This window comes from Callospermophilus lateralis, chromosome 4 (assembly GCF_048772815.1).
Source record: "Callospermophilus lateralis isolate mCalLat2 chromosome 4, mCalLat2.hap1, whole genome shotgun sequence".
NCBI lineage: Eukaryota > Metazoa > Chordata > Mammalia > Rodentia > Sciuridae > Callospermophilus > Callospermophilus lateralis.
In genome coordinates this window covers 166,881,548-166,905,491 of record NC_135308.1, presented here as the reverse complement: position 1 = coordinate 166,905,491, position 23,944 = coordinate 166,881,548, and the positions used below count along the sequence as shown (strand labels likewise).

The window sequence follows — 23,944 nt, the reverse complement described above, 5'->3', positions numbered from 1 at the left end:
GGACAAGTGGCTTCAGCAGAGAAACCCGCGCCAGACTGAGGAGTTATTCCATATGCACAGTGCAGAGCCCTTGGTTCCCTGGATTACAGTGCTCAGGTTGCCCAAATCCATCTGTGCAGACCGAGAGGACCCCTTCCAAACACGCAGCCTCTGACAGGTGGCTCCACCCACCCATTCTACCTGGTGTCCAACAAGACCCAACTGCCTCCTTGTGCTGGCTGATGGACCCATGTGGGTCAGGTCAGCTCTGTGACTGACCACAGACCCACAGGACCCTGAGACCAGAAGTGTGTACCTCTCCAAGGTCTTGTGCCTCCAACTGCTGCTACCCAGAGCCTGTCATTAAGCCACCACTCCCTCCTCTCCTGTCTCTGTCTCTGGTGATTTTTAAGACTTTTCTGTTTGTCTATACTATTCTGAAGTTTTACTGTGATCAACCTAGACATAGATTTATTTCTATTTCCCTGATTGGAACTTCTTCAAACTGGAGTCTCACATCTTTGTTTACTTTGGGGAAATTCTCAGCTATTTATTGTTTGAATATTGCCTCTGTTTTTGTTCTTTCCCTCTAGGACTCCCAACAGATAGGTGCTGGGCTCTTCCTCCTAGTTGCTTTCTGCCTCCATCCCCTAATTGATCTCCTCAGACTTACCTTCAGTTTCGTTTTTCAGCTGGGTCTAGTATACTGTTTATCCCAGCCACAGATTTTTTTTTAAATCTGGAACTATATTTTTTTGTCTCCATAACAAGTCTTCATGGATGTTTGTTAAATGTGCTTATTCTTTTGTGTTGTTGTTCTGTCTTCTTATCTTTCATTAGTTCTTTCAATTCTATTATCTTACTTTATTCTCTTTCCTACTCCTCTGATTTCGAGTTCTCCTGGTGCTAATTCTAGCGCCTGTGCATAGTTCCAGCTTCCCCACTTCTCACAGGTCCACAGCCAGCTGTGTCTTCCAGGAGAGCTGAAGATTTCGATTTCCAAGCTTGAGCTCATAGGGAATGGACTGGTTTGGGGGCCACTCATCACTCTGGCTCAAGCTTGCTCTCTTGGCTACAAAGCCTCACAAAAGGATCCTTGGGTCAGAGCTTGTCTTGGGACAAAACAAATGCACTACTGCCCAGGGCCCTATCCTACTGGAGCTTTTTCCTTAGGGAGCCCATTCATGATCTGAGTTTGTATGGGGGCTTCAGAATTCCCAATCATAGATTGTAGGAGGATCAGCTTCCCCTACTCTACTGGCTTTGATTTTTCTCTTCATTTTTGAGACCTGGGGATTCCTATTCTTTCTTCTTTTTTTCTTTTTCTTTCTTTATTTCTTTTTTTTTTTTTTTTGAGTTGTCTGTATATGTGTGTCTTCGTTTTATTTTATCCAGAGTATTAGGCAAAGAAAATCCTGACCATGTCAGCCCAGTCTATCTTGGTAGTTGCTTCCCACACTGAACTAAATCACAGTCAAGAGTGCCTGTTGGAATAGGACAGCCAAGCTTGTGTCCAGGACAGGGTCAGGGCCCAGTCCATGAGCTAGTACAGGGACATCTCTGGGGGCCAGAGGAAGGATTTCTTCTATGACCATAGCAGAGTAGAGCCTAGGATAGGGACTAGCTCCAACTGGAAGGGAAGAGCACATCAACTGTCACATGTGTTGAATGTGCTCATGGCGGGGCTGCTGGGATGTACCACAACAGGGCTCTCAACAGTCATGTGCATCAGCACATGACCACAATAAGGCTGCACACGCAAGACATGGTCATGCAGGGGAGACCTGCCCACAGGAAAGCTTTTCAAGGTCACATATGTGTGGACGAGATCATGTACATGGCAACATGCTCACAACAAGGGCTATCAATGAGTACACATCCAGACCGAGCTGGGTGATCTGGGGTTGTGCCTGCAATTGGCCCACCAAAGCCCAACACACTCTTGTTCACCCCCCAGTTCATGAAGCCCCACCTGCCAGAGGTGCTCACAGAGGCCTTGAGGATAGAGGCTCACTTGACCACCATGCACACAGGTGCAACAGTAACACACACATAGAGAGGCGACCCAGCCAGTACCTGGCAGAGCCAGAAACACACCTAGGTTCCCCAACCACTCCTCCTTCCTCACTTGGAAAAAATGCAGATGCAAAGTCAGAGTAAGACATGGAAAGTCAGGGGCAGCATATGCACATATACGTGCATACATGTGCGAACACGCTGCAGGGTCAGACCGTGCTCCCTGCCATGTGTCCAATTTATCCCAATGTCTGTCTTCACCCCCACTGCCCAGCCCTTCCACATGCCATGCCCTTGCCCCACAGGCACCCACCCCTCCAGCACTCTGTCGGCTCCCACACCCATCATCGGTCCTTCCTACTGTCCCTGCCTGACCTCTGCCCCAGCTCAGCATCCCTAGCCTCCCGCACAGTCTACGTCCACCCCCCTCTGGGCCTTGTGGCCTAAGCCCACGGCCACCCCAGTGCTCACCGAGTTCCTCGAGTTCGGCAGTCATGGACTTGGAGCGCAGGGTCAGTGTGGTGCTGGGGGCCCTCTTCGGGGGGGGTGGGGCTGCAAAGAAGAGGGAGGCCTTGGACCTCCTGTCCAGCAGCAGGCGGCGCGGCGTGGCCAGGTGTAGGTGCCACTTGCGCTCTACCGCCTGGATCTCCTCGTACTCCCGTGAGGATGAGTCGCACTGAGCCAGGATCTTGTTCAGGCTGCGGCTGGATGCAAACTTCTTCATGGCGTGGGGAGCTCAGGGAGTGCAGGGGCTGGGGTGGTGGGGGCCTCTGGGGCCCTCGGGATCCCCAGAGCCCAGGCCTCAGAAGGCAGTTAACGGTACCAGTGGGGGTCAGGGTGCCAGCTGGCTCTAGTCTGAGTACCCACCCTGCAGGCTCTGAGGACCCAGTGAGGGGGCACTGGCGCCATGGGATGGGGGTTGGGAGGGTCTCCTGCCAGGCTGGCTCCTGCTGCTCCAGAGCTCCCCCAGGGGCCTGGTGGCCACTGCCCTTGGAGAACCAGGGTGTGACCAGCCAAGCCAAAGGCCTGGGCTGGGCCGGGTGGCAAGGCCTCCTGGGCCCGGCTGTGCAGTGTGGCGGCGGCGGCGGCGCGGCGCGGGGAGAAGACGCTTTTCCTCTTCCCTCAGGTGCCGCCTCCCCCTCCCTCCGACAATAAGCAGCAGCGTCAACCTCACGGTTGCCATAGCAACCCCGGCCTCCAGGCAGCCGCTGGCAGAGTCGGGAAGGAGGGATCTGCCATGCCAGGAGCTGGGGATTCCAGGAAGGGGGGAGGGGTCTGAGGGGGCAATCTGGGGTCAGAGGTCAGAGGTCAGGTGGAGGGCCGGGTTCTGACACACAGCCTGGAAAGCAACCTAGGCTACAAGCAAGTGTCGAACGAGCTCCACTGTCAAGCTTCATCCAGGTTCGGTAGCCCAGAGTGGGTGGGCAGAGGAAGGTGGGCCTGAGGTAAAGGGCCAAGGTCAGGAACCCAGGGGAGAGTCCAGGCCAAGCCCACCAACCTCGGCCCTCACCTCTGCGCCGAGCCCCGTCCTCCTCTGGCTTCCTGGTCACAGACACGACCTTCATCACCAGGCGGTTGCCACCCTGGCGGATCAGGGCCACCACCTGCTTGTGTCCGACCTTCACCACATTCACCCCGTTCACCTAGGACAGATGGGCTGCTGGTAGGTGCCAAGCGTGTCCCCCGCCCCCGGTGGCGGGCCAGGACCCCACCAGGCCGTGCAGGCCAAGGCCGGGCTCACCTCAATGAGGAAGTCTCCGGTGCGAAGTCCTGCCCTCCAGGCCACACCCTCCACGTCCACCGACTCCAGGTACTGGAGCGCAGGGAAGGCCGGCGTGGGGGTGAACTCCTCGATGGGGGTCTCGGCTGCGGGGAGCAGGAAGGTGCCTCACCAGCGCGGCTCAGGTGGGGCGGCCAGCACACAGCAGCCTCCACACAGCTCAGCGCAGGCAACACGTGACAACTGGGGCAGAATGACCTGGGACAGGGAGGGCAGCAGGCAGGGCCACCCAGCCCAGGAATCCAGCACAGACCCCCATTCTCTGCGAGGCTCCTTGCAGAGTGGAAAGCCGTGGAGGAGGTGGCTCTGCCCTGTCCCAGGGAGCCCCACACTGCACAGCCAGAGCCAAGGCAGAGGCAGGAGGAGCCATGGGAGACAGTGGGCAGCGGGCAGCAGGATACAGAGAATACCCAGCACTCACACCCTTACCTTTGGCCCCCCGGAGCACGAAGCCAAAGCCCTCGTGTTCCCGTTTCTGTAGGACAGCCACCTTGTCATCAATGACGTAGTCACTGACGGAGGAAAGCAGGGGGCGGGGGGTAAGGCTAGCCTGGCAGCTGGGGAGCAGGCAGCCAGGCTTACCCCTAGGGTCCCACAGGGTCCCACAGTCCAGATCATCCCAGGATGGCCCTAGGCTGACCTGAACTGCAGAATGCAGAGGTGGCCAGGCACCTGGTCCTCACCTTCCTCCAATCTCCGCACACCCTGGCCCTCCCTCTCACCACACGTCCCACCCCACACCTGCCAGGCCCCACCAGTGTCCCTGTGTGTCCATACCCTGTCCCACCTGCCAGTACCTGTGTGAAGTGAGGCTGTCATAGGAGCCCACCGTGTAGTGGCGGAAAAGCCGCTTCGTCCGGTCCTCCCGGGTTTCTGGAGGGAGTATCAGGAGCTGAGGAACGGCCATGACCTCCAACTGGCTGAACTGCTCTCGACTAAGCTGCTCACAGTCTGTCCACACACACCCTTGGCCTGGTTGTACCCAGATGGAAGTGGGGACCCCAACTTCTGGGGTCCTGGGTCCAGAGGTCTGAGGCAGGAAGGCTAAGGGGACCATGCAGGGAATTCTGGCCTCTGGCAGCCGGGGCCCAAGTGGGTAGCAGCCATGGCTTATCTCTCCTGGACAGCACACAGCTGACACAGGAGACCAGACAAGGCCAGGGCCATCCAGTCAGTGAGCACAGGAGAAAGCCTGAGGGTGCGTGTGAGACCAGTCACGTGTTTGCTGTGCTGACGCTGTGTCTGTGACCAACAGAGTGTGCAGCACTGTGCTCTTGCACGAGCATGAGTGGATTTCAGCATGTGCCAGTGCACGTCTGCGTGTAGTGACCCGCACTCCCATGCAGAGTTGTGCTGTCCACCGAGTGCACCAGCCTGGAAACAGCACTGAACTCTCCTCTATAGGCCTGATGTGCACCCCTAGGGTGTCCCTTGCTGCAGACCTGACCCTGAAATGTGGGAAAAGATTCAGGGGGGAAGCTGGGTCCCCCTTCCCTGACCTCACTGCATCCCATGGAAGTTTATCCCCATCTGTCCTTTGATCTCAAAGTCCCTCGTGGCCACTGTGGAAGTGGTCAGGTTTGCCAGCTGCCCCCTCAGCCTTGCTGGTCTCCTGAAAGTCTGGCCCACATTGCCAACCAGGACCTCAGGTGGGCTCCAGGCTGGCTCCTCCGGCAGGTTGCTCATGCTTCTGGTTCCACACTTGAGGTCTCCAAAGACCCTGGGGTGGCACCCCTACTGCCTCGCATCTTACCCTCAGGGGCTCCCTCCCTCGTTTTCTCTTACTACAGCATTCTCAAGATTCATTTTTAACTTCACCAAGTATTTATTGAGCTCCTACTATACACCAGGCCCTGTTTGTTTTAGTTCTAAGAACACAGCAGAGAACAGAGCAAAGTTTCTGCCCTTGTGGAGTTAATAAGCTATTCTGTAACAGATGTAATAAATAACAAATACATAACACAAAGGTTGGCAAGTTCTCAAGAGCAAGGAAAGCATATCAAGTATGCAAAGACAGTGTGGTTCCAGGGCATCTCAAGAAGGCCTCACCTGCAAAGACAGCCAAGCAAAGGCTCAGGGGCATGGGGGTAAGGGCCTCCAAGAATGGGGCTACCAGGGTGGAGCCCTTGTGTTGGCACCAGCCTAGGGTATGAGAGACAGTGTGGAACACCATGCAGCTGGAGCAAAGGGAGCCAGAGAGTGACCAGCAATGAGATCAGAGGGAACCTACAATGTCTTGTGACCTGTCTCCCCAATAACTGTGAGTTCCTTGAAGGAAAAGACCCCATCTTATTCTCTGTATGGTCCCAGTGCCTAGCACAGCACCTGGCACCTAACAGGAAGAGAATATGGTGTTCAACTACCTGGGTGCGTGTGTGGATCTATACTGCATGGACAGAAAAAAAATGAATGGATGTATAAAATGGATGGGTGGGTGGAGGTAGAGAGAGGATAGATGGCTGGGCTAAAGAGAGATACATACATATACGGATGGATGCAGAGATAGATGGACTGACTAAGAAAGAGGGTTGATGGAGAGATGAATGATGAACAGACAGATGAACTGGGTGGCTTGATGGAGAGAAGGATGGATGGATGGATGGATGGATGGATGGATGGATATGTGGGTGGAAGGATGGATGGATGGATGTGGATGGGTGAATGGATTGATAGAGAGATGAATGGATTAATGAATGATCAATAGAGGTACAGGCAGATTGGGTTGGTCTCCTGAAAGGGGTGGGTGCACAGAGTGGTGGTAGGTGGAGGGGATAACTGGCTGAGTCAAAGGACAGATGGAGCAGATATACACAGAGATGAAGCCATAGCTAGATAGGAGGAGAAAGAGTTCCTATTCACACCAGAAGACATGGCTATTAACTGGCACAGTGGCACATGCCTGTAATCCCAGTGGTTCAGGAGGCTGAGGCAGGAGGACTGCAAGTTCAAAGTCAGCCTCAGCAAAAGTGAGGTGCTAAGCAACTCATCTAAGTAAAATGCAAAATAGGGCTGGGGGTGTGGTTCAGTGCTCCAGTGCCCCTGAGTTCAATCCCTAGTACCACTACCACCACACCCCCACTGCCAAAAAAAAAAAAAAGACATGGATGTGAAGAAAAGCCTGGGTCCAGATTTCAGGCATGGCAGACTTCCATAAAGACAAAATTCTCAGTAAGGCAACTATCTCCTTGGAGCCTCTCCTTACAGAGTCAGAAGATTTATCTTGGAGGGTCCCTAGGTTCTAGTAACCTGTATTCTCATCACCCTGGCCCCTTCCACACACATACCCACTTGCTGTGGCTGAGTCCCTCTGTGACATGACCACATTGTCCATTCTGAAGCTCAGAAGTCAGCATAGATGACACCTAAATACCATACAGATGTGGCTTCAGATCCCTCCTGGCTTTCACCACACTCCTCTCCAGGTCAACTGTCATAGAAATGCTTACATTGCCTGCTTGCCAAAGGACCCCAAACATGCATTCACTAGCCTCTAGCTTATGAACTAACCTCTCATTTTTAGTTTTTTTTTTTGTCAACCAAACACATGGTATTTATTATAAATTCATTCTCTGGTTTTGTCAATCAGACACATGAAAATCTGCTGGAGAGAAAACATACAGAAACAGCCCCCTAAATGAGAACCAAAGGGGCAGGGAGGGAGGGACAGGGCAGCACCCCAGCATACTGGACCTCAAGGTCCCTGCACAAACTGGTCTCAGCATTTACTGTCCTCACAGTTCAACTCCCTGAGCCTGCAACAGTGCCACACGAAGCCCATCTCTGCTCAGTGCCTGTCTTCTGGTCCTGGAGCAAATGCTGACCCTGGACACCAGACAGGCCTGTGTTCCTCAGCACAGTGTCTCCTCCTTGGCCTATAAGTCCTTCTCTGTCCCCACTCTGGTCCCTGAATCAGATTTTTTTTTTTTTAATCTGAGCCTGTAGGAAGCAGGTTCCTATTGCTAATCTGCTCTCTGGCCTCTAGCAGAAATAAGCCTGAGTCCCAGTGGGAGGTTCTGCCCAGAGTGGCTAACTGGGATGCAGCTCAGGTGAGAGGGAGGCCACTACTGCTCCTACCCACTTCCTACAAGCTGCCTCTGCAGAGCCCTAGGAGCTCCCATCTACCCAAGTACCTCTGACAACCCCTTCCCCAGTTACACACCCTGATCTGCAGCTCCATCTAGAGGCCCTGCAACTGCCTTCAGATCTCAAGCCATGGTCTCCACACTGGCTACGCTGTGGCTCTCTCTCTTCTCTGTGAACTTCTAACAGCTCTGTCCTGTTTGGATCTTGACCCGGACATTAAAATACCTGCACAATCAAGCAGCCCTGGCCTGGTCAACTCCTACCACAACACCATCCTTTCCCTCTACCAAAGCCACATGACTGGCTTCAGGCTCCGCACTTCAGCCTTGCCATCCCTCACAAGGCCGCCTGCCTATGTAACAGAAAGACCCTACCCTTCAGGCTGAGGCCTCCCTTAGAAATGGTGAGAAAGACTGGCCCCACCTCCTGAGACTGCTGTCTCCCACTTGACGGATGAAGTACTAAAACTGAACTGCTCAGGTGCATGAAGTGACACCATGTGTGGCTCTACAGCACTGTCTGGGCCTTACGCACATGGACACCCTCTCTGGCTTCTTCAAGACAACCCCGGGAGCTCCCACACCCACAGGCCCCACCACAGTGGCACAGCACACCCACTTGGCTGCCAGGCTTGCCTGCTCTGCTTGATGCCTGGGCCAGGCCTCTGAGAAGCCAGCATAGGTGCAGCATGGGGCACACCCAGTGAACACCTGCTCCTGAGTTCTGGTTCCAGCCCAAACTTCCCTCCCTCCCAAGTTTCAGACTGAGGTCTAAATGTACCTGTATCCACAGTTTTCAAACTAGAACCTTTGTGACCCATACTGGGGGAGCATAGGACTGGCTCCTCTGCCTCGGGCACAGAGATACCACCCTTCCTCCTCTCCTGTCCAGTCAGACCAGAGCCCAGATCTCTAAAATCATTTCCCAACTGGACCCCACTACACCCACCCTTCACAGACAGAGAAAAAGGGACCCAGGCCCTTCCACACTCCAGAAGGTCTCCCAGGAAGACCTCAGGAAGTTAGGGAACAGCCATATGAGAAAGCAAAGGCTAGCCAGCAACAGACCAGCAGCCGAGGTCCTGCCTCCCTAGGCCTCTGCCAAGCTGGGCATAGGGCAGAGGTACTGGCCACAGAGGGGAATGGGCTCCCCTGGAAAACTCACTCACACCAGGGAAGGGGACCCAGCAACCCTACACCCAATCCTTTCACATGCAGAAGGAGGGAAATAAGTACCTAGATCCAGACACAGAACACAACTACTAGTAACCACTCAGGAGGGGCTCCTTCATCCCATTAGTCCTCTGGGCCAGAAGTAAGTTCATGGGTCCCTAGGTTCTGAGGGCACACTGCAAAGTCAGATCCCAGACCTGCAGCCAGCCCGTGTAGTGAGCTCCAAAGGACCAGCCACCGAATCTACTCGAGGACCAGAGGGAGCCTTTCTAGAAGCTCAGGTATTCAGCAAGCTTGGACTAAGGCCATTCCACCTCTAGGAGCTGCACCCTTCATCTTCACATTGTTCTTCTTGCTGAGGACAGGGACCGTCCCTCACTGGCTGCCCTCAGACCACCACAGCCCCAGGGTACCTACAACTGCCCCTTGGGGCCCAACTGGCCTCATTTCCTCTTGGCTAGTCCAGGCCTCCTGCTCTGCCCACTTGGACAATCTGTCCACTTTGGAAAAACGCCTCTTTTCTCACACTGACCTCCTTACTGGTCTGCCAGCCACACATGAATTGCAAGCTCCTAGCACCTGGTATTTCTGTGAGGACTATGCAGGAGGGGTGGTCACAGTCACAGGAGTCAGGTGTGGGACCACTCACACAGAGGCACGGTCACGAGGTGTGCCTCCTGTGGGCATATCACAGGTGTTTCTGTGGCGGTATGGCACCAGGCTGCATGCACACATAACCCATTGTGTACACACTGTGTCTGTGCTATGTGCACAAGTTTCCATCTAACTTTGGGTGTGTCTGAATGCACTCCTCGTCTTTCCTCTGTGAATGTCCAGATTTAGTGCCCAAGAGACCCAAGGGAGGCTGGAAGGGCGGTGTCCTCAGGAACTGCCTGGGGGCTAGGTCACTCACCACGCCGTGTGTCATACTGTCGCATCTGCACCTCCTCCACACAGTCAGCTGGGAACCAGCCTGTGCGACCCTTCACGGTCCCCTCCCAGAAGCCGCCTTCCCCGATGCTGAGCACTGGAGCGACAGAAGCCAGACAGGATGTGAGTGAGAGCAGTATGGAGCGCGGACAGTGGCCTCCCCGCCTCCTCAGGAAGAGGTGCTGCCCATGACCCTCACCCTGGCTCCCTTTCTCTTCCCACATCCTCCTAGATTCTTCCCTGGGAAGATTTTGGGACCCAACAGAAGAGGGAAAGGAACAGATGGGCTCGGCACAGGACAAGCATGTGGGGGACAGATACACACAGATGGACACACGAGATGGGACAGAAGGCAGAGGCAGGGGCCACTCCTGCTCTTGTCCCCAATGACCACTGTCCCTCCACCCTCCTGGCTCTGACACCCACCCAGAGGTCACAGCCAAGAGCTCAGGGTCATTGTGCTATGGCAAGTGGGCTAAACCACATGATGCACCAGGAGGGCTGCCCTCACAACTGCTTCTACCTTAGGCTCCATGCCTTCCGCCTGAGAGCACGGGAGGAAGGGGCCCGGTGGTGACCCCCAGAAACAGCTCCATGCCAGAAACGGTCACAGTACACAGACGCCCACAACTGTCAGGTCTCCCCCAGGATGCAAGCGCCCCACCATATCCCTAGAATTCCCCTGGAAGAAGCCTTGGAAGTGACACATGCCAGGAAGCTCTGTAGTGGGATCGTAGGGTCCTTCAAACACAGGGTTCTGGTGACATCAGCCCCAATCATGACACAGAAGCACCCTGACAAGCTGAGGCTCTACCATGACAAGCAGAGCCACACGACAGGAGTCCAAGGGCCAGAGCCCTTCACGGGGACACAAGAAGCCAGCAGGGCTCACCCAGCAAGGCCAGGGCCACCCCCACCACCGGACCCCAGGCCCCGCCACGCCGGCCCCGCCCCCCGCGCCCCTCACCCTTCACGGCCTCGCCGCGGTGCAGCGGGATCTCGCCCTCGCCCTGCGGGCTGTGCGCCTTCACCGCGATGAACTTGCGGCCGGGGACGGCGCTGTAAAGTTTCCTCTTCGGGCCCCGGGGCGGCGGCGCGGGGGACGCGGGGGGCGCCGGGCCCGGACCGGGCGCAGGGCCGGGGCCGCCGGGCCCGCTTGGGCTGTAAACGAACACGTAGGTGACGGACGCGATGCCGGGGGGCAGCGGGCACGCGAAGCCGGCGCCCGGGGCCTCCATGGCGCACGGCCCGGCCCCGCCGCCGGCCTCACCGCAGCCGCCGCCGCAGCGCCCGCCGCCCGCCCGCCGCCCGCCCGCCCGCCGGGGGCCCGGCCCGGGGCCGCTCCATGGGCCGCGCCGCCGCGCCCGGCCCGCTCCCGCCAGCGCACGAGCCGCGCCCGCTTAGGGCTCCGGGGCCGCGGGGCTGCGCTCCCGGGCGCGCCGGGCTCGCTCCATGCCGCGGCCGCCCCGCGCCCCGCCTCCTCCGCCGGCTCCTCCCTCTGCGGGCGGCGGCGGCCGCCTGACTCCCGCCCAGCCAGCCCGCGCCCTCGCCGACCCCCGCCGGACCCAGCAGGGGTGCGACGTGAGGCGGCCAGTGGGGCTGCTGGGTGGGCGCAGGGGAGGGCTGGGCGGGTCTCTGGGCACCCGAAAAGAAGGACAGGGAGGGGTGCAAGCGTGTCTGGGAGCCTGGCCTCCTCACACCCTATGCCCCAATCCCCTCCCTCCGGGCCTGTGTCCTCTCGTCCTGGACTCCTGCCCCTGCTGCCCCTGCCTACTGCATGCTCACCACCCTCTCCAGACCACTCCTCAGACCTGGGCACCGAGCCTGAGGTCTCCATCCTCCACCTCCACTCTGCTCAAAAGCCTGCCCTAGCTCCCTAGCACGGAACAGGGCAAGTTCTCCCAGACTGGAGCACTTACTACGCTCCAGCCTCCCGCGTGGGCACCTTCCCGCTCCTTCCTCTGAGCCCTTCACCACTCTGCAACCAACTAAACTACTCTGATCTTGCCCATTCTGCTGGCGATTAAGTTACCCACTCTCAGCTCCGAATTCCTCCAAACTCACCCTTCTAGGTTCAGCTGTATTGTACTGGGGCCAGACCCTGAAGATGACATTTCTGGGCTTTCCAGGGACTACACGCCAGGCTCAGCCAACCAGGGGACTCAGAGCCCCACACCACTACACAAAAGCCACCCTCTGGCCATTGACCACAGGTTTCCTCTGCCCTGATGCTGTCCTTCCTGAGTGCACCAAACGTCCTTGATCCCCTCCTGAGGGCCACAGACCCCTGTCCACTCACCAGAGCAGTCCAATACCTAGGTCACTGCCCCCCAATTGCTTCTTTATATTGGGCCCAGCTGTCCATGTCCTAAAACCCAGTTGGGGCCCCTCTTGTTAGCTCCCAACACATGTGACACAGGCACCTATCCGATATTTATAGGGAAGAACCCTGCCATCCTACAGAGCCAGCAAGCTGGGGTCATGACATGGCAAGTCTTTGTTTTGCACCTGCTGAAAGGGTGAATGAACACACAAGCAGGTGCAGGAAGCTGTGGCTGCCACAGGGCTCAGACTCAGGAGAAGCCCTTCTGGGAAGTGGCAACATCCTGAATGCGTTCTTTCAGCCACAGGGCCATTTGCCCCTTAGAAGCCCAAGGGGTTATGTGAAAACTTCAGGAGAGAATGGCAATTTGGGGCAAGGCAGGCAGCCTTCAGGGTCCAGCCAGTCTAGGCATAAACAAACAGACACTGAAGTCAACACTGAGTTGGGGCTGCATGAGTAGGGGCAAGAGTACAGAAAGAAAGTCTTCCATGAGCTTCTGCTATACCTCAAGCCCTCTGCCAAATACCTGGGCACAGGTAGCCAACTCCTAGTCCCATGACTTTTCTGAACTAAACTGGGCATCAGGACCCCCATCTACAGCACAGGGGCACAGTCTAATAAGTCACTGAAGTGAATGCAGATGACACATTTGCTGTTCTGTTCAATGGTGCACCAAGTGATAGGATTCTAAGAGCTAGCTGCCATCAGAAAACAACACACTGTTATAATACTTTCCTCCAACAATGTTTTCAAACACCTTCTATGTGCTTGGCTCTTGGAAAACAGTGGAAAGCAAAGACAACTCCTGCTCTCAAGGTACAAGGAGCACAGGCACCACAACCAGCAGGGGCTGCCCATGCAGTGCATCAGGGTCACAGCAGACACGCCTCTACAGCACCCTGGAAGGCTTTTCAAAGGGAATACCTTGGATGAGATCACCCACCTTACCAAGGAGGGACCCAGCACAGTGCAACCTGAGAGCAACGGCACCCCAAGCCCCTCTGTGCAGCCTGCTGCTTCAACAGGCTGCAGTCCACACCTCCTACTGTAAGTCCTGGGGACTCCAAAACCCTCAAATTCCCTACTTTCTCGGTGGGTGTCCTGGCGCACAGGGGGTGGTAAAGAGTTCTATAGGTGTACAGGACTGGGGATACCAGAACACCATGGAGACAGGGCTGGTTGTCACCTGTAGGTTCTGAGCCTTCATGAAGAGGCATCCCACATTCACTTATGACCAGCCCTGACCTTGCAGTGAGTTTTCTAACCACACCCTCTCTGCCTAGAATATTCTCTCAGTTGTCCACTATCTAGAGCAAGCCCCAGCTTGCACCAGAAACAAGTGTAGATCAGCCTGCCCAGCCCACAGGGCCTCACCTTCTTCCCTCCTCCGTCCAGGGAGGCCTGTCAAGGCCCTGAGAGTCCTCATCTCAAGCCCCAAGGCCAGGCACCACCTCTCCCTGTGCCCACTGCCACACCTAGCCCAGTGCTGGCACCCTCCCCCACCAGGGCCTCCCAGCCCCCTCCTACCTGATCTTGCTCTGGCCGCCCCTGCTGGCTGAAGGGCCACCGACATCATTCTCCTGGTCACCATCACGATCACGGTCTTTCTCCTCCTGCAGCCGCTGGAGCAGCAGTTGGTGGGGGAGGCTCCGCAGAGAGGGCCCAGGAGAGGCTGCTGGCTGTGCCTCAGCCTTCAGGTTGATGTCGCTGGCTGAGCGCTGCAGAGGCCGAGGGGATGCCAAGCCGCTGGGGCCAGCCAGTCTCCGCCGTTTCGCATAGCTGGGGGTTTCCCTGAATGGCACTGGGTGGAAGGGCACAGGTGAGACTCTGAAGAGGCAGCTGGGTGACCGCCTGTCCTAGTTTGCCCAGGTTTTAAAACTAAAATCCTGTGTTCTAGGAACTGCTTCAATCCCAGGCAAACTGTGACAGTTGGTCACTCTGTAACTAAGCCACCATAGACAGGCCACGTCCCAGGCAAGCTGCCTCTACCTCCAGCTTCGGAGACACATAGCTGCCATCCTCTCAGCTCATGAGGCTTGGTATGCCCAGATCTGCGGTCAGTTTCTCATTTCATGAGCTTCAGTAGACACAAAGTAGGCTGACCATGACCAACTATGCTAGACCACTGCTATGAGACTATTTAACTAAAGCCAGGTAAACTGAAAAAGACCAGGTTTCAACAAATTACCATAAGAAAACAGATGGTAACTATCTCAGGCTTCTCTGAAAGCCATATAGTCTCTATAATTCTGCCACAGTAGTGTGAATACACATAAAGAAATGGGTATACCTGTGTTCCGATAAAACTTTATTAGAAATAGATGATGAGCTAAAAAATGTGATACAACCATATGATACTTAGAAAATCACTTTAGATCCAAAGACATAAATAGGTTAAGAGTTAAAAGATTTCTCACATAAATAGCAACCAAAAGAGAGCCGGGAGGCTACATTAACATCAGACAAAACAACTTTAAAATTTAAAAATGTAACAAGACAAAGGACATTAAACAATGGTAAAAGGCTCAACTAATTACAAAGATTAATGATTATTAATGTATAAGCACCAAACAACAGACTACCAAACTATCAGAAGTCAACAGTGGCATGATTAAAGAGGGAACAGGCAGTCACCAGGGCAACTATAGGTGCCAACACTGCGCTTCCATAGTGAGCAGAACCCTGGAGAGAAGAGCAGTGAAGAGAGGAACCTAAGTCGTCCGCCTAGCGGGCAGGCAGGCACTCCCACCCAGCAGAGAGCACACTAGAGAATTCTTCTCAAGTGCACACGGAGCAACATAGACCACACGTGGGACAGCAAAGCGAGTCTATCTCAATACATTTTAAAGACTAAAATCAAAGTATCTTCTTCAAGCACAATCGAATGAAGCTAAAAATAAAGAATAGAAGAAAACTGGAAAATCTGTATATGAGAATTAAATGCCACACCTGTGTGTGTGTGAATGTGTGTGTGTGTGTGTGTGTGTGTGTGTGAGAGAGAGAGAGAGAGAGAGAGAGAGAGACAGAAAGACAGAGATTGATGAGTTAATCCAGCTGACACAGGGTTTAAGTTGCCTCAAACTTAGATCTTCCCACCTCAGCCTCCCAAGCAGCTGGAATTACAGGTGTGCACCATCATGCCCAATTTAAATACCATACACTTTAACAACCACATCAAAAAAGAAATTAAAAGGAAAATTAGAATTGATTTTGAGACAAAAACAAAAATTCAGCATAACAAAAGTGATAATATGCCACAAAGCAACACTGAAAGGTAAATTTATAGCTATAAACATCTACATTTAAAAAGGCATGGGGCTGTGGGTACAGCATGGGCAAAGACCTGGATTCAATCTCTAGGACCAAAAAGGAAGAGGAAAGTCTTAAATTAATGACTTAATGGTATACCTTAAGGAACCAGAAAAAGAACCAACCTAGCAAAAGGAAGGAATGCTACTAGAGAAACGGAAATAATAAGATCAGAGCAGAGACAGTCAAAATAGAAAACTAACAGAGAATTAACGAAATGAAAAATTGTCTTTGTAAGTATCAACAAAACTGGCAAAACTTCCACTAGACTGACTAAAAAAGAGAGAAGATGGACAAAATCAGCTAAAACCAGAAATATTTGTAGCATTAGACTACAAGATAATGCTATGAGTAATTGCCTACTAACTGTTACAGTTTGGATATAAGGTGTCCCCCAAAAAGCTCATGCCATAGACAATGAAGAATTTTCAAAGGTGAAATAATTGGATTACGAGAGCTGAAACCGGATCAATACCTACGTCTATTGGATGGATTGATAACTTGACTGAACTACTGGGTGTAACCAGGCTTGGCTAAAGGAAGTAGGTCCCTGGGGGGTGTCCTTGGGTATTAGGTTTTGTCTCTGGCTCCTCTCTCACTGGGGCCTTTCCTCTCTGCTTCCTGGCTGCCGTAAGCTGAGAAGCTTTCCTCCACCATGTCCTTCCTCTTGATGGTCTTTCTGCCTCACTTCACATCCAGAGAAATGGAGTCAGCGGATCTGAATTGAACGTCTGAAATCATGAGCCCAAAACACTTCTCCTTCTCAGAGCTGCTCTTGTCAGATACTTCGGTCACAGAGATGAAAAGCTGACTAACACCCCAAAAATCCGATAAGCTAGATAAGATGAACAAATTCCCAGATGAAAACAAATCAACAAAACAGACCAAGAAGAAACTGAAAATCTAAGCAGACCTGTAACAGCCAAAGTTTGCAATTCAGAAATCACAAACCTTCCCAGGAAGAGAAGTCCAGCATCTGTGGCCCACTGTGGGCCCTGCCAACATCCGAAGAGTCAGCAACAACCCTCCTCAGGCTTCCAAAACAGAGAACAAGGGTGACATTTCCCAACTCATCCTTTGGGACAGGTATTGCCAAGTCCAGATAAAGACATGACAAAGAAAAAAACCAGCCAGGCACAGTGGCACATGCCTACAATCCCAGTGATGGGAGAGGCGAGCCAGGAGGTTCCCAAGTTCCTAAGTTGCCACGCTCAGCCACTCTCTAACTAAGCCACCATCGAGCGGCCACGTCCCAGGCAAGCTGCCTCTAACAAATAAGAATATTTTCAAAATAAAAATTTTAAAAGCCTCAGAATGAAATTTTAAAAAGGCTGGAGATGCATCTCAGTGATGGAGCACCCCTGGGTTCAATCCCCAGCACTAAAACAAAGAGAAAGAAAGAAATATATCTAGAGACCACTGAAATTAATGTGATACATGACATCAATAAGAACAGAGGGGGAAACCTTATGACTGTTTCCACCGACACAGAGGACCAGACAGTAAGACTAGAGGGAGACATCCTCAACATGGCAAGACACACTTGCAAGGAACCCACAGCTAACATCCCACTCAGGAAAGAAGGTCAAAAGCTTTCCTTAGGATCAGGAGCCTAGTGAGGAAGCCCACTTTTATTAACACTATTCAGCACTGTAGTGGAAACTTTAAGGGAGCAATTAGAAGAAAAACAAGGTATAGAAAGGGGGCAAAAAGAAAACAAATGAAAGGCATCCAAATTGGGAATGAAGAGTTAAATTTACCTGTATTTGCAGATGGCATGATCCTAAACATAGAAAATCCCAAGAATCACCAAGAAAGCTACCAAAGCAAATAAACAAAGTGAGCAAAGTTCTAGGGTACAAAATGTACAAAAATCACCTGTTTCTATACACAAGCAGTGAGCAATCCAAAAGAGAATTAAGATAACTCCATTTGTAATAGCATCCAAAAAATAAAATACCCAAGAATGATTTAGCTAAGAAAGTAAAAGATTTGTAAACCAAACATGACAAAACATTTCTTAAAGAAGACCTAAAAAAATGGGAGGAAATCTCATGTCATTAATTAGAATATTGTTAAAAAGATATCGGTCCTAACAGAATGATCACAGATCCAATGCAAGCCTATCAAAGTTATTTTTGCAGAAATAGAATAAAAATCTTCAAATCCACAAAGAATTGCAAGGGGCCCTGATTAAACAAAACACTATCAAAAAAGATGAACAAAATTGAAGGAAACCTAATTTGAAACCTCCCAATTATAAAACTTTCACAGAGTTACAATGTGAACAGTATCAAAAAAGAAGAACAAAGTTGAAGGAAATCTCTAGATTTGAAACATCCTAATTTTAAAACTTACCAAAGCTAGAGCAATCAAAATCATGTGAATACTGGCATAAGAAGAAACATGTAGGCCAGGCGTGATGGTGCACAACTGTAATCCCAGCAATTTGGGAGGCTGAGGCAGGAGAATCATAAATTCAAGGCCAGCCTGGGTAACTCAATGAAGTGCTAAGCAACTTAGGGAGACCCTGTCTCAAAATCAAAAAAAAAAGGGGGGGAGGCGGGTGCTAGGGATGTAGCTCAGTGGTAGAACAGCTATCTGGCCTGAGTGAGGCCCTGGGTTTGATTCTCAGCATCACAAAATAATAAAAATTTAAAAATTAAAAGGGGACTGGTGGTGTAGCTCAGTATTAGAACACTTGCCTAGCACTTGTGAGGCACTGGGTTTGATCCTCAGCACCACATAAAATAAATACATAAAATAAAGCTATGGTGTCCATCTACACCTAAAAAATATTAATAATAAAAATTTAAATAAATTCTTTTAAAATTAAAAGGACTGTGATTCAGTGGTAGAGAAGTACCCCCCAAAAAAAACCAGACACATAGACCCAATGGGATACAACTGAGAACCCAGAAATGAACCCACATATCGATGGCCACACGATTTTAAAAGAATGCCAAGATCATTCAATGGGATAAGAATGAGAGTCCTTTCAATAAACAGTGCCAGACAATTGTATATCCATATGCAAAAAAATGAAGACAGATTTCTACCTCACACCACATACAAACATTGACTTAAAATAAATCAATGCCTAAACATCAGAGCTAAACCCATGACACTCTTAGAAAAAAAACAGAATGGCAGAAAAAAGTTCTCACTGGGAAGCCATTAGATGGGGTGGCTCTGACACTGTAGCTCCCTAATGAACACACCAAAGCCCACTGCAAACAGGAAACGGAACCTAGAAACAGGTCCAATCAGAAACCACAACCAAGGTCCAGCTGAGCACAGTCCCTCTGTCCTGCTTCCATAACTGCTCTCGAGTGTCCTTCCCGTGCCCCTCCTGGAAGAGCACTACCTCCATGCTGTTCATGAGGGCAGGATACCCATGTTTTTCAAAATAAAAATTTTAAAATTTTTAAAATCTAAATGTGCTTCAGTTTTCTTTTATCAGACCTTGCATTCAAAGTGACACGTTTAACAGGGCAGGAAGCAAAGCACAGTCTCTGGCTCCGCCACTGATGAGAGTCCGTCTGAGCGATTCTTGATCTGCACTGGGTTCCAAAGTCACAGCAGAGACCAGACAGGTGCTGACTGGCTTTGGTGAGACACCTTGGTACGAAAGGTCCCAGAAAGACAGGGAATTGCTAGCTTATTTATTCCAGGGAGTCTGGGACTCTGTCTGGAAGCCTGAACTTTCTAGAGAAATGGAGAATATTACTGAATGATGTAGAAGTTGGGTACACAGTAGAGTTTGTCTGACCTCAGCAAGATCACTTGTCTATCAGGGCACAGGAAGAGAGGCAGGGACATCGAAAGCCTCAGAAACTCCATTTGGACTGATACGCAGAGGTGTCTGACCTGTCTTCCTCCCTGACCTCTGCCTGTTCATGACTGTCGACTCTTCCCTGGTCTACAGTCCACCCCAAAGGAAGAGAAGAGGACTGGGTCAGTGTTTATAAAAGTCAGGCCCTCAGTCGCTTTCTGACCCCTGTGCTGTGGTCACAATCTCAAGCTCAGAGCCACACCAGCAGGGATCTGCCCTGAGCTCGTGTGACCAAGCACACAGTGACGGGACCTGAGGTGCCTGTCACCCTGAGGTGATGCTGGGGGCCACAGTAACACACATGGGGTCCACACGTGGCAAAAAAAAAAAAAAAAAAAAGCCTGAAACCCACAGATGACCATGGAAAGCCGTTCCTAGAATGACTGATCCACCAGACCTACAGACAAAAGACGAATCTACTACAGACCACAGGCCATGGGGATTCCAATCAGCCCTCAAAAACTTCTCCTTTTTTTTCTTTCTTCTTCTTCTTCTTTTTTTTTTTTTCTGTGTGTGTGTGTGTGTGTGTGTGTGTACTGGAGATCCACCCTAGTTCTTACTGGGCAAGCTCTCTACACTGAGCTACACTCCAGCCTGTTTCATGTGTCTGTTTGTATGATCTTTCATATGGTACTACTAAAACAACTGACAAATCCTTCAAGAAAGTTTTATTTAAATTGGCTTCAGGACAAATGAGCATGCATATGAATGATTCCTGAAACTCTCAGAAACAGAGAAACTGCCCAAATGTGTTTTGGGTTTTTCCCTCCTAAGTTCACAAAATTTAGGTAGATCTCTGGTACATAAAGCTGGTTTTTAAATTGTGAGTAAAACACGAATATGAATATTTTGACAATGTCAGTTTTCCTGGGCTGCTGGTCAGACAGACTTGTATGGTCTCTGCTAGATATTTAAGACCATGAACCATAAATTAACCTAAAAGCAAAACATACAGTGAAAATGAAGTGCTTGATACAAGACAGTCACAGAAGGAAAAAAAAGAAGGGAAGACCATGTTTAACTTTTAAATTTCTCGGCTTCTGTGACATTTTTTAATCTTGCCTTATTTGTCCACAGAAATAAAGCAGAACAGGATGATGGTACAAGGAGCAGACAGAAGACACTGGGTTCCTGGGAGCATCATCCAAAAAAGCCCCTCCCCTCCCTGCTCTCTGCAAACACCTTCCAGGCCAGGTGACCAAGAGACCGCAAGCAGCATATTTTGGGATAGCACTTCCCAAAGGCCTTCAGTTTGGGCTTTGTTTAGTGTCTCATTGAAGTTTTCATGGGAAATTCAAGCAAAATTGTTAACAGTAAATCAGGGCTAGGGGTGCAGCTCAGTAGTAGAGCGTTTGCCTGCCTGGGCCATGCCTTACGTCTGATTCCCAGCAACCCCCCAACGCAGAAGAAGAAAAGTTAGGTAAATATGAATTTTAAAAAGTTCTCCAATAAACTTTTCAAAAATAATTAACATTTTATAGAATATGCCCACTTAAAAAATAGTTTCCAAAATCTTCTTTTGGTAACTTAAAATATTAAAGTAAATATTGATAATCATTAAATGGTTGAATCATTCCCACATTAAAACAGGGAAATGCCAGCTGGGTGCATGCTGCAGACCTGTCATCCCTGTGACTCTAGAGCTGAGGCGGGAGGATCAAAGTACAGGCCAGGGTAGGTAACTCAGTAAAACTCTGTCTAAAAATAAGAAATAAAAAGGGCTGAGGATGTGGCCGAGTGTTCCTGGGTTCAACTGCTGAACATGTTTAGGGCACGCATGCTCTGGCATCTTGCCTTTACGTAATAGAGAAGCTAAATATATTTAGGTGTTAATGAAAGACATGAAAACGTGTAGTTATGAGATGGCCCCAACACTGAATGCTCCATAGTCCTTACTCATCTTCCTTAGAGACTGAGGCTACTAAGGGTTGAAGGGGCCCATCAATATAAGTAGCTAACGCTGCATGTGGCTGGGAAGTGAGGCAGTGGTAACTAGAAGGATATGTTCTGAATAGGGAAAGAGGAGCAACTTCGGGACAGACGCAGCGGCAAATACCCACAGCCTCAGCTCCACAGGAGCCCTGGGAGAGAGGGGCCAGTCTGGGCAACACAGCAAGACCCCCCCCTTTTTATTGTGGGGAATAGCCAGGGATTAAACTCACGGAGCCACTCGCCAGCACTACTCTGTATTTTATCTAGAGACAGGGTCTCTCTGAGTTGTTTACCGCCTAGTTTTTGCTGAGACCAGCTTTGAACTTGCAACCCTCCTGCCTCAGCCTCCCGAGCTGCAGAGATTACAGCCTCCCGAGCTGCTGGGATTACACTATGCCCAGCAAGACCCCCTCTCTTAAATAAAAACAGTAATTTGGATAAACTGCTGACCAAGATCAAGCAGAACAAGAATTAATGATGGGGACTGAAACTTGGTGAAGACAATGATTTTATGACTTTATTTGAAATGTTATTGGTTAGTGGTTTATTTTCCAGATTTAAGTAAACATTTTTTTTCCTTTTAAGTTATTTATAGCTTGTAGCAATTTAGTAAATTACATCTTCATGAGTAATAGTAAAATATTTTTCTCCCTATCTGATCCTCCAGAATCTGGAAAGCAAACCATGTATATTTTAATTATGTGGCAACAGTTATTTTCACAGGTTCAACAAGAACCTCTCTCTTTTGGGGAAGGTACAATTGGAAATATCAAGGTCCTGACTGGAATGTTGCTACTGGAGAATGTGTGAGGGATGCTGCCTTTCCGGGGTTCCCAGTCTGACAATAAGTACAAACTGGTACCTGGTAGCAGGTCCCCAAACCTCAAGATGTTTTGGAGACCTTGGGAGACAGAATTCTCCTAACTCTACAAGCACTGTAGGTAACATCTGATTTGCCTTAATTTGACTTCTAGCTTTCAAAGTTTTTAAAAGTCCAATCTAAGGTTCCTTATAAAAAGTACCAACTAAACAAATGTAGAGGGCCTACGTGGTCAACTACCATCTGTGCTGCCTTTACATAAACTCTGGCCAGATTTCACACGGCTGAATTACTGCACATTCAATCAATCTTACTCTGATTACCTTGGCAGAAACTAGGACAACTACAGAGACAAAAATTATGCCTTGGTGGAAAACCACAGTACACCTGTTATTAGGCTGTAGCCCCAGTTCATTGTTTTCAAATTTTGTTATCTACCTGTGGATGGACTGGATCTTGAATTCTTCTGGATTCCTCCAATCTAATTTTCTCCCACTTTTCCTACTTGGCAACACTAACAAGAACTGCCCTGTTCCTGAAACCTCACAAGCTGCAGATGGATACCTGGATGCAATTCCAGGGTTCTTCCCACCCCTGAATGGCACCACCCCTGAGTGTGGGCCACTGGGGAGCTCAGCAAGATGCCCAATGCCATGACCAAGACGCTCTAACTGCAAGCCAGGAAACACGCTTTCTTTGAGTCCGAGTCTGGAAACTCATTGGCTGACTCCCTCTGGATTCAGGCTGAATTTATGGCTTGCTATAATCATCGATTTTGCTTGTCTTTTGCTCCAAAGAAAAACTATTTAGCTTGATTGGGGGCCCTTGGCCAGGGAGCATCTGATCTCTGGTGTCACCCTCTGACAGCCAGCCTGGAGTGTCTGCAGCACACTACCTCCTGTCAAGGCCTGAATGTGTGCAGACATCAACAGGACGCCAGGCTGCCTCACAGTGTGTTTAGAACAAGGAAACTGAGACGAACAACAGAGGACTTTTGTTCAGCAACCTTGCACATGCCACAGCAACCACCAGCTGCAACGGTGGCACTTACTGCCAGGTTTTGGTCAATCACTCATAAACAAGTGACTGAACAAACACAGGGAGGTCATTTTTTAAAATTCTAAGTGGGAAGTCATTAGATGGGGGTGGCTCTGGCACTGTAAATTCCTACATGAACACACCAAAGCCCACTGCAAACGGTAAACTGAAACTAGAAACTAGAAACAGGTCCAATCAGAATCCACCAACCAAGTTCCAGCTGAGCACAGTTGCTCTATTTTGCTTCTGGGATTCTCCCCATTCCTGACTGCAGAACATGCCAATGAACTCTTTAAAACTGAGATGTGCTTAAATGACCTTAAATGTGGCAGTCGATTATTAAATATGACATCAAAAGCATGAGTGATAAAAGAAAAACTAGCCAGGTACCGTTGTATGTGTCTGTAGTCCCAACTACTTGGGAGGCTGAGACAGGAGGATCACTTGAGCCCAGAGTTTAAGACCAGCCTGGGAAACTCAGGGAGACCCCTAAGTCAAAAATACAGAGATACACTAGATCTTATAAAGTTAAAATTTTGACATCAAAAGACATTATCAAGAAAGTGACTCCTGACAGAGAGCTTGCAGCCCTGGGTTCAAGCCCCAGTATCACCAAAAAATTCAAAAAATTTAAAATTAAATAAAAATAAAGGCTGGGGATATAGCCCAGGGGTAGAGCACCCCTGGGTTCAATCCCCAGTACCAAGCCAGGGGCAGTGGCAGGAGG

General features: G+C 50.5%; 1 protein-coding gene across 9 annotated transcripts in view; it reads right to left on the bottom strand.

Annotated features, from left to right (window-relative positions):
• Positions 1–23,944, bottom strand: part of Shank3 (SH3 and multiple ankyrin repeat domains 3) — a 58,651-nt gene that overhangs the window by 24,497 nt on the left and 10,210 nt on the right. For all 9 annotated transcript variants that reach the window (XM_076855569.2, XM_076855571.2, XM_076855572.2 and 6 more), the window contains exons 12-19: positions 13,811–14,084; positions 10,928–11,121; positions 9,944–10,057; positions 4,573–4,648; positions 4,205–4,287; positions 3,737–3,861; positions 3,506–3,638; positions 2,467–2,547 (exon numbers count right to left, since the gene is read on the bottom strand). In XM_076855569.2, the coding sequence (XP_076711684.2) occupies positions 2,467–2,547; positions 3,506–3,638; positions 3,737–3,861; positions 4,205–4,287; positions 4,573–4,648; positions 9,944–10,057; positions 10,928–11,121; positions 13,811–14,084 (1,080 nt within the window). The remainder of the gene's footprint in view (positions 1–2,466; positions 2,548–3,505; positions 3,639–3,736; positions 3,862–4,204; positions 4,288–4,572; positions 4,649–9,943; positions 10,058–10,927; positions 11,122–13,810; positions 14,085–23,944) is intronic.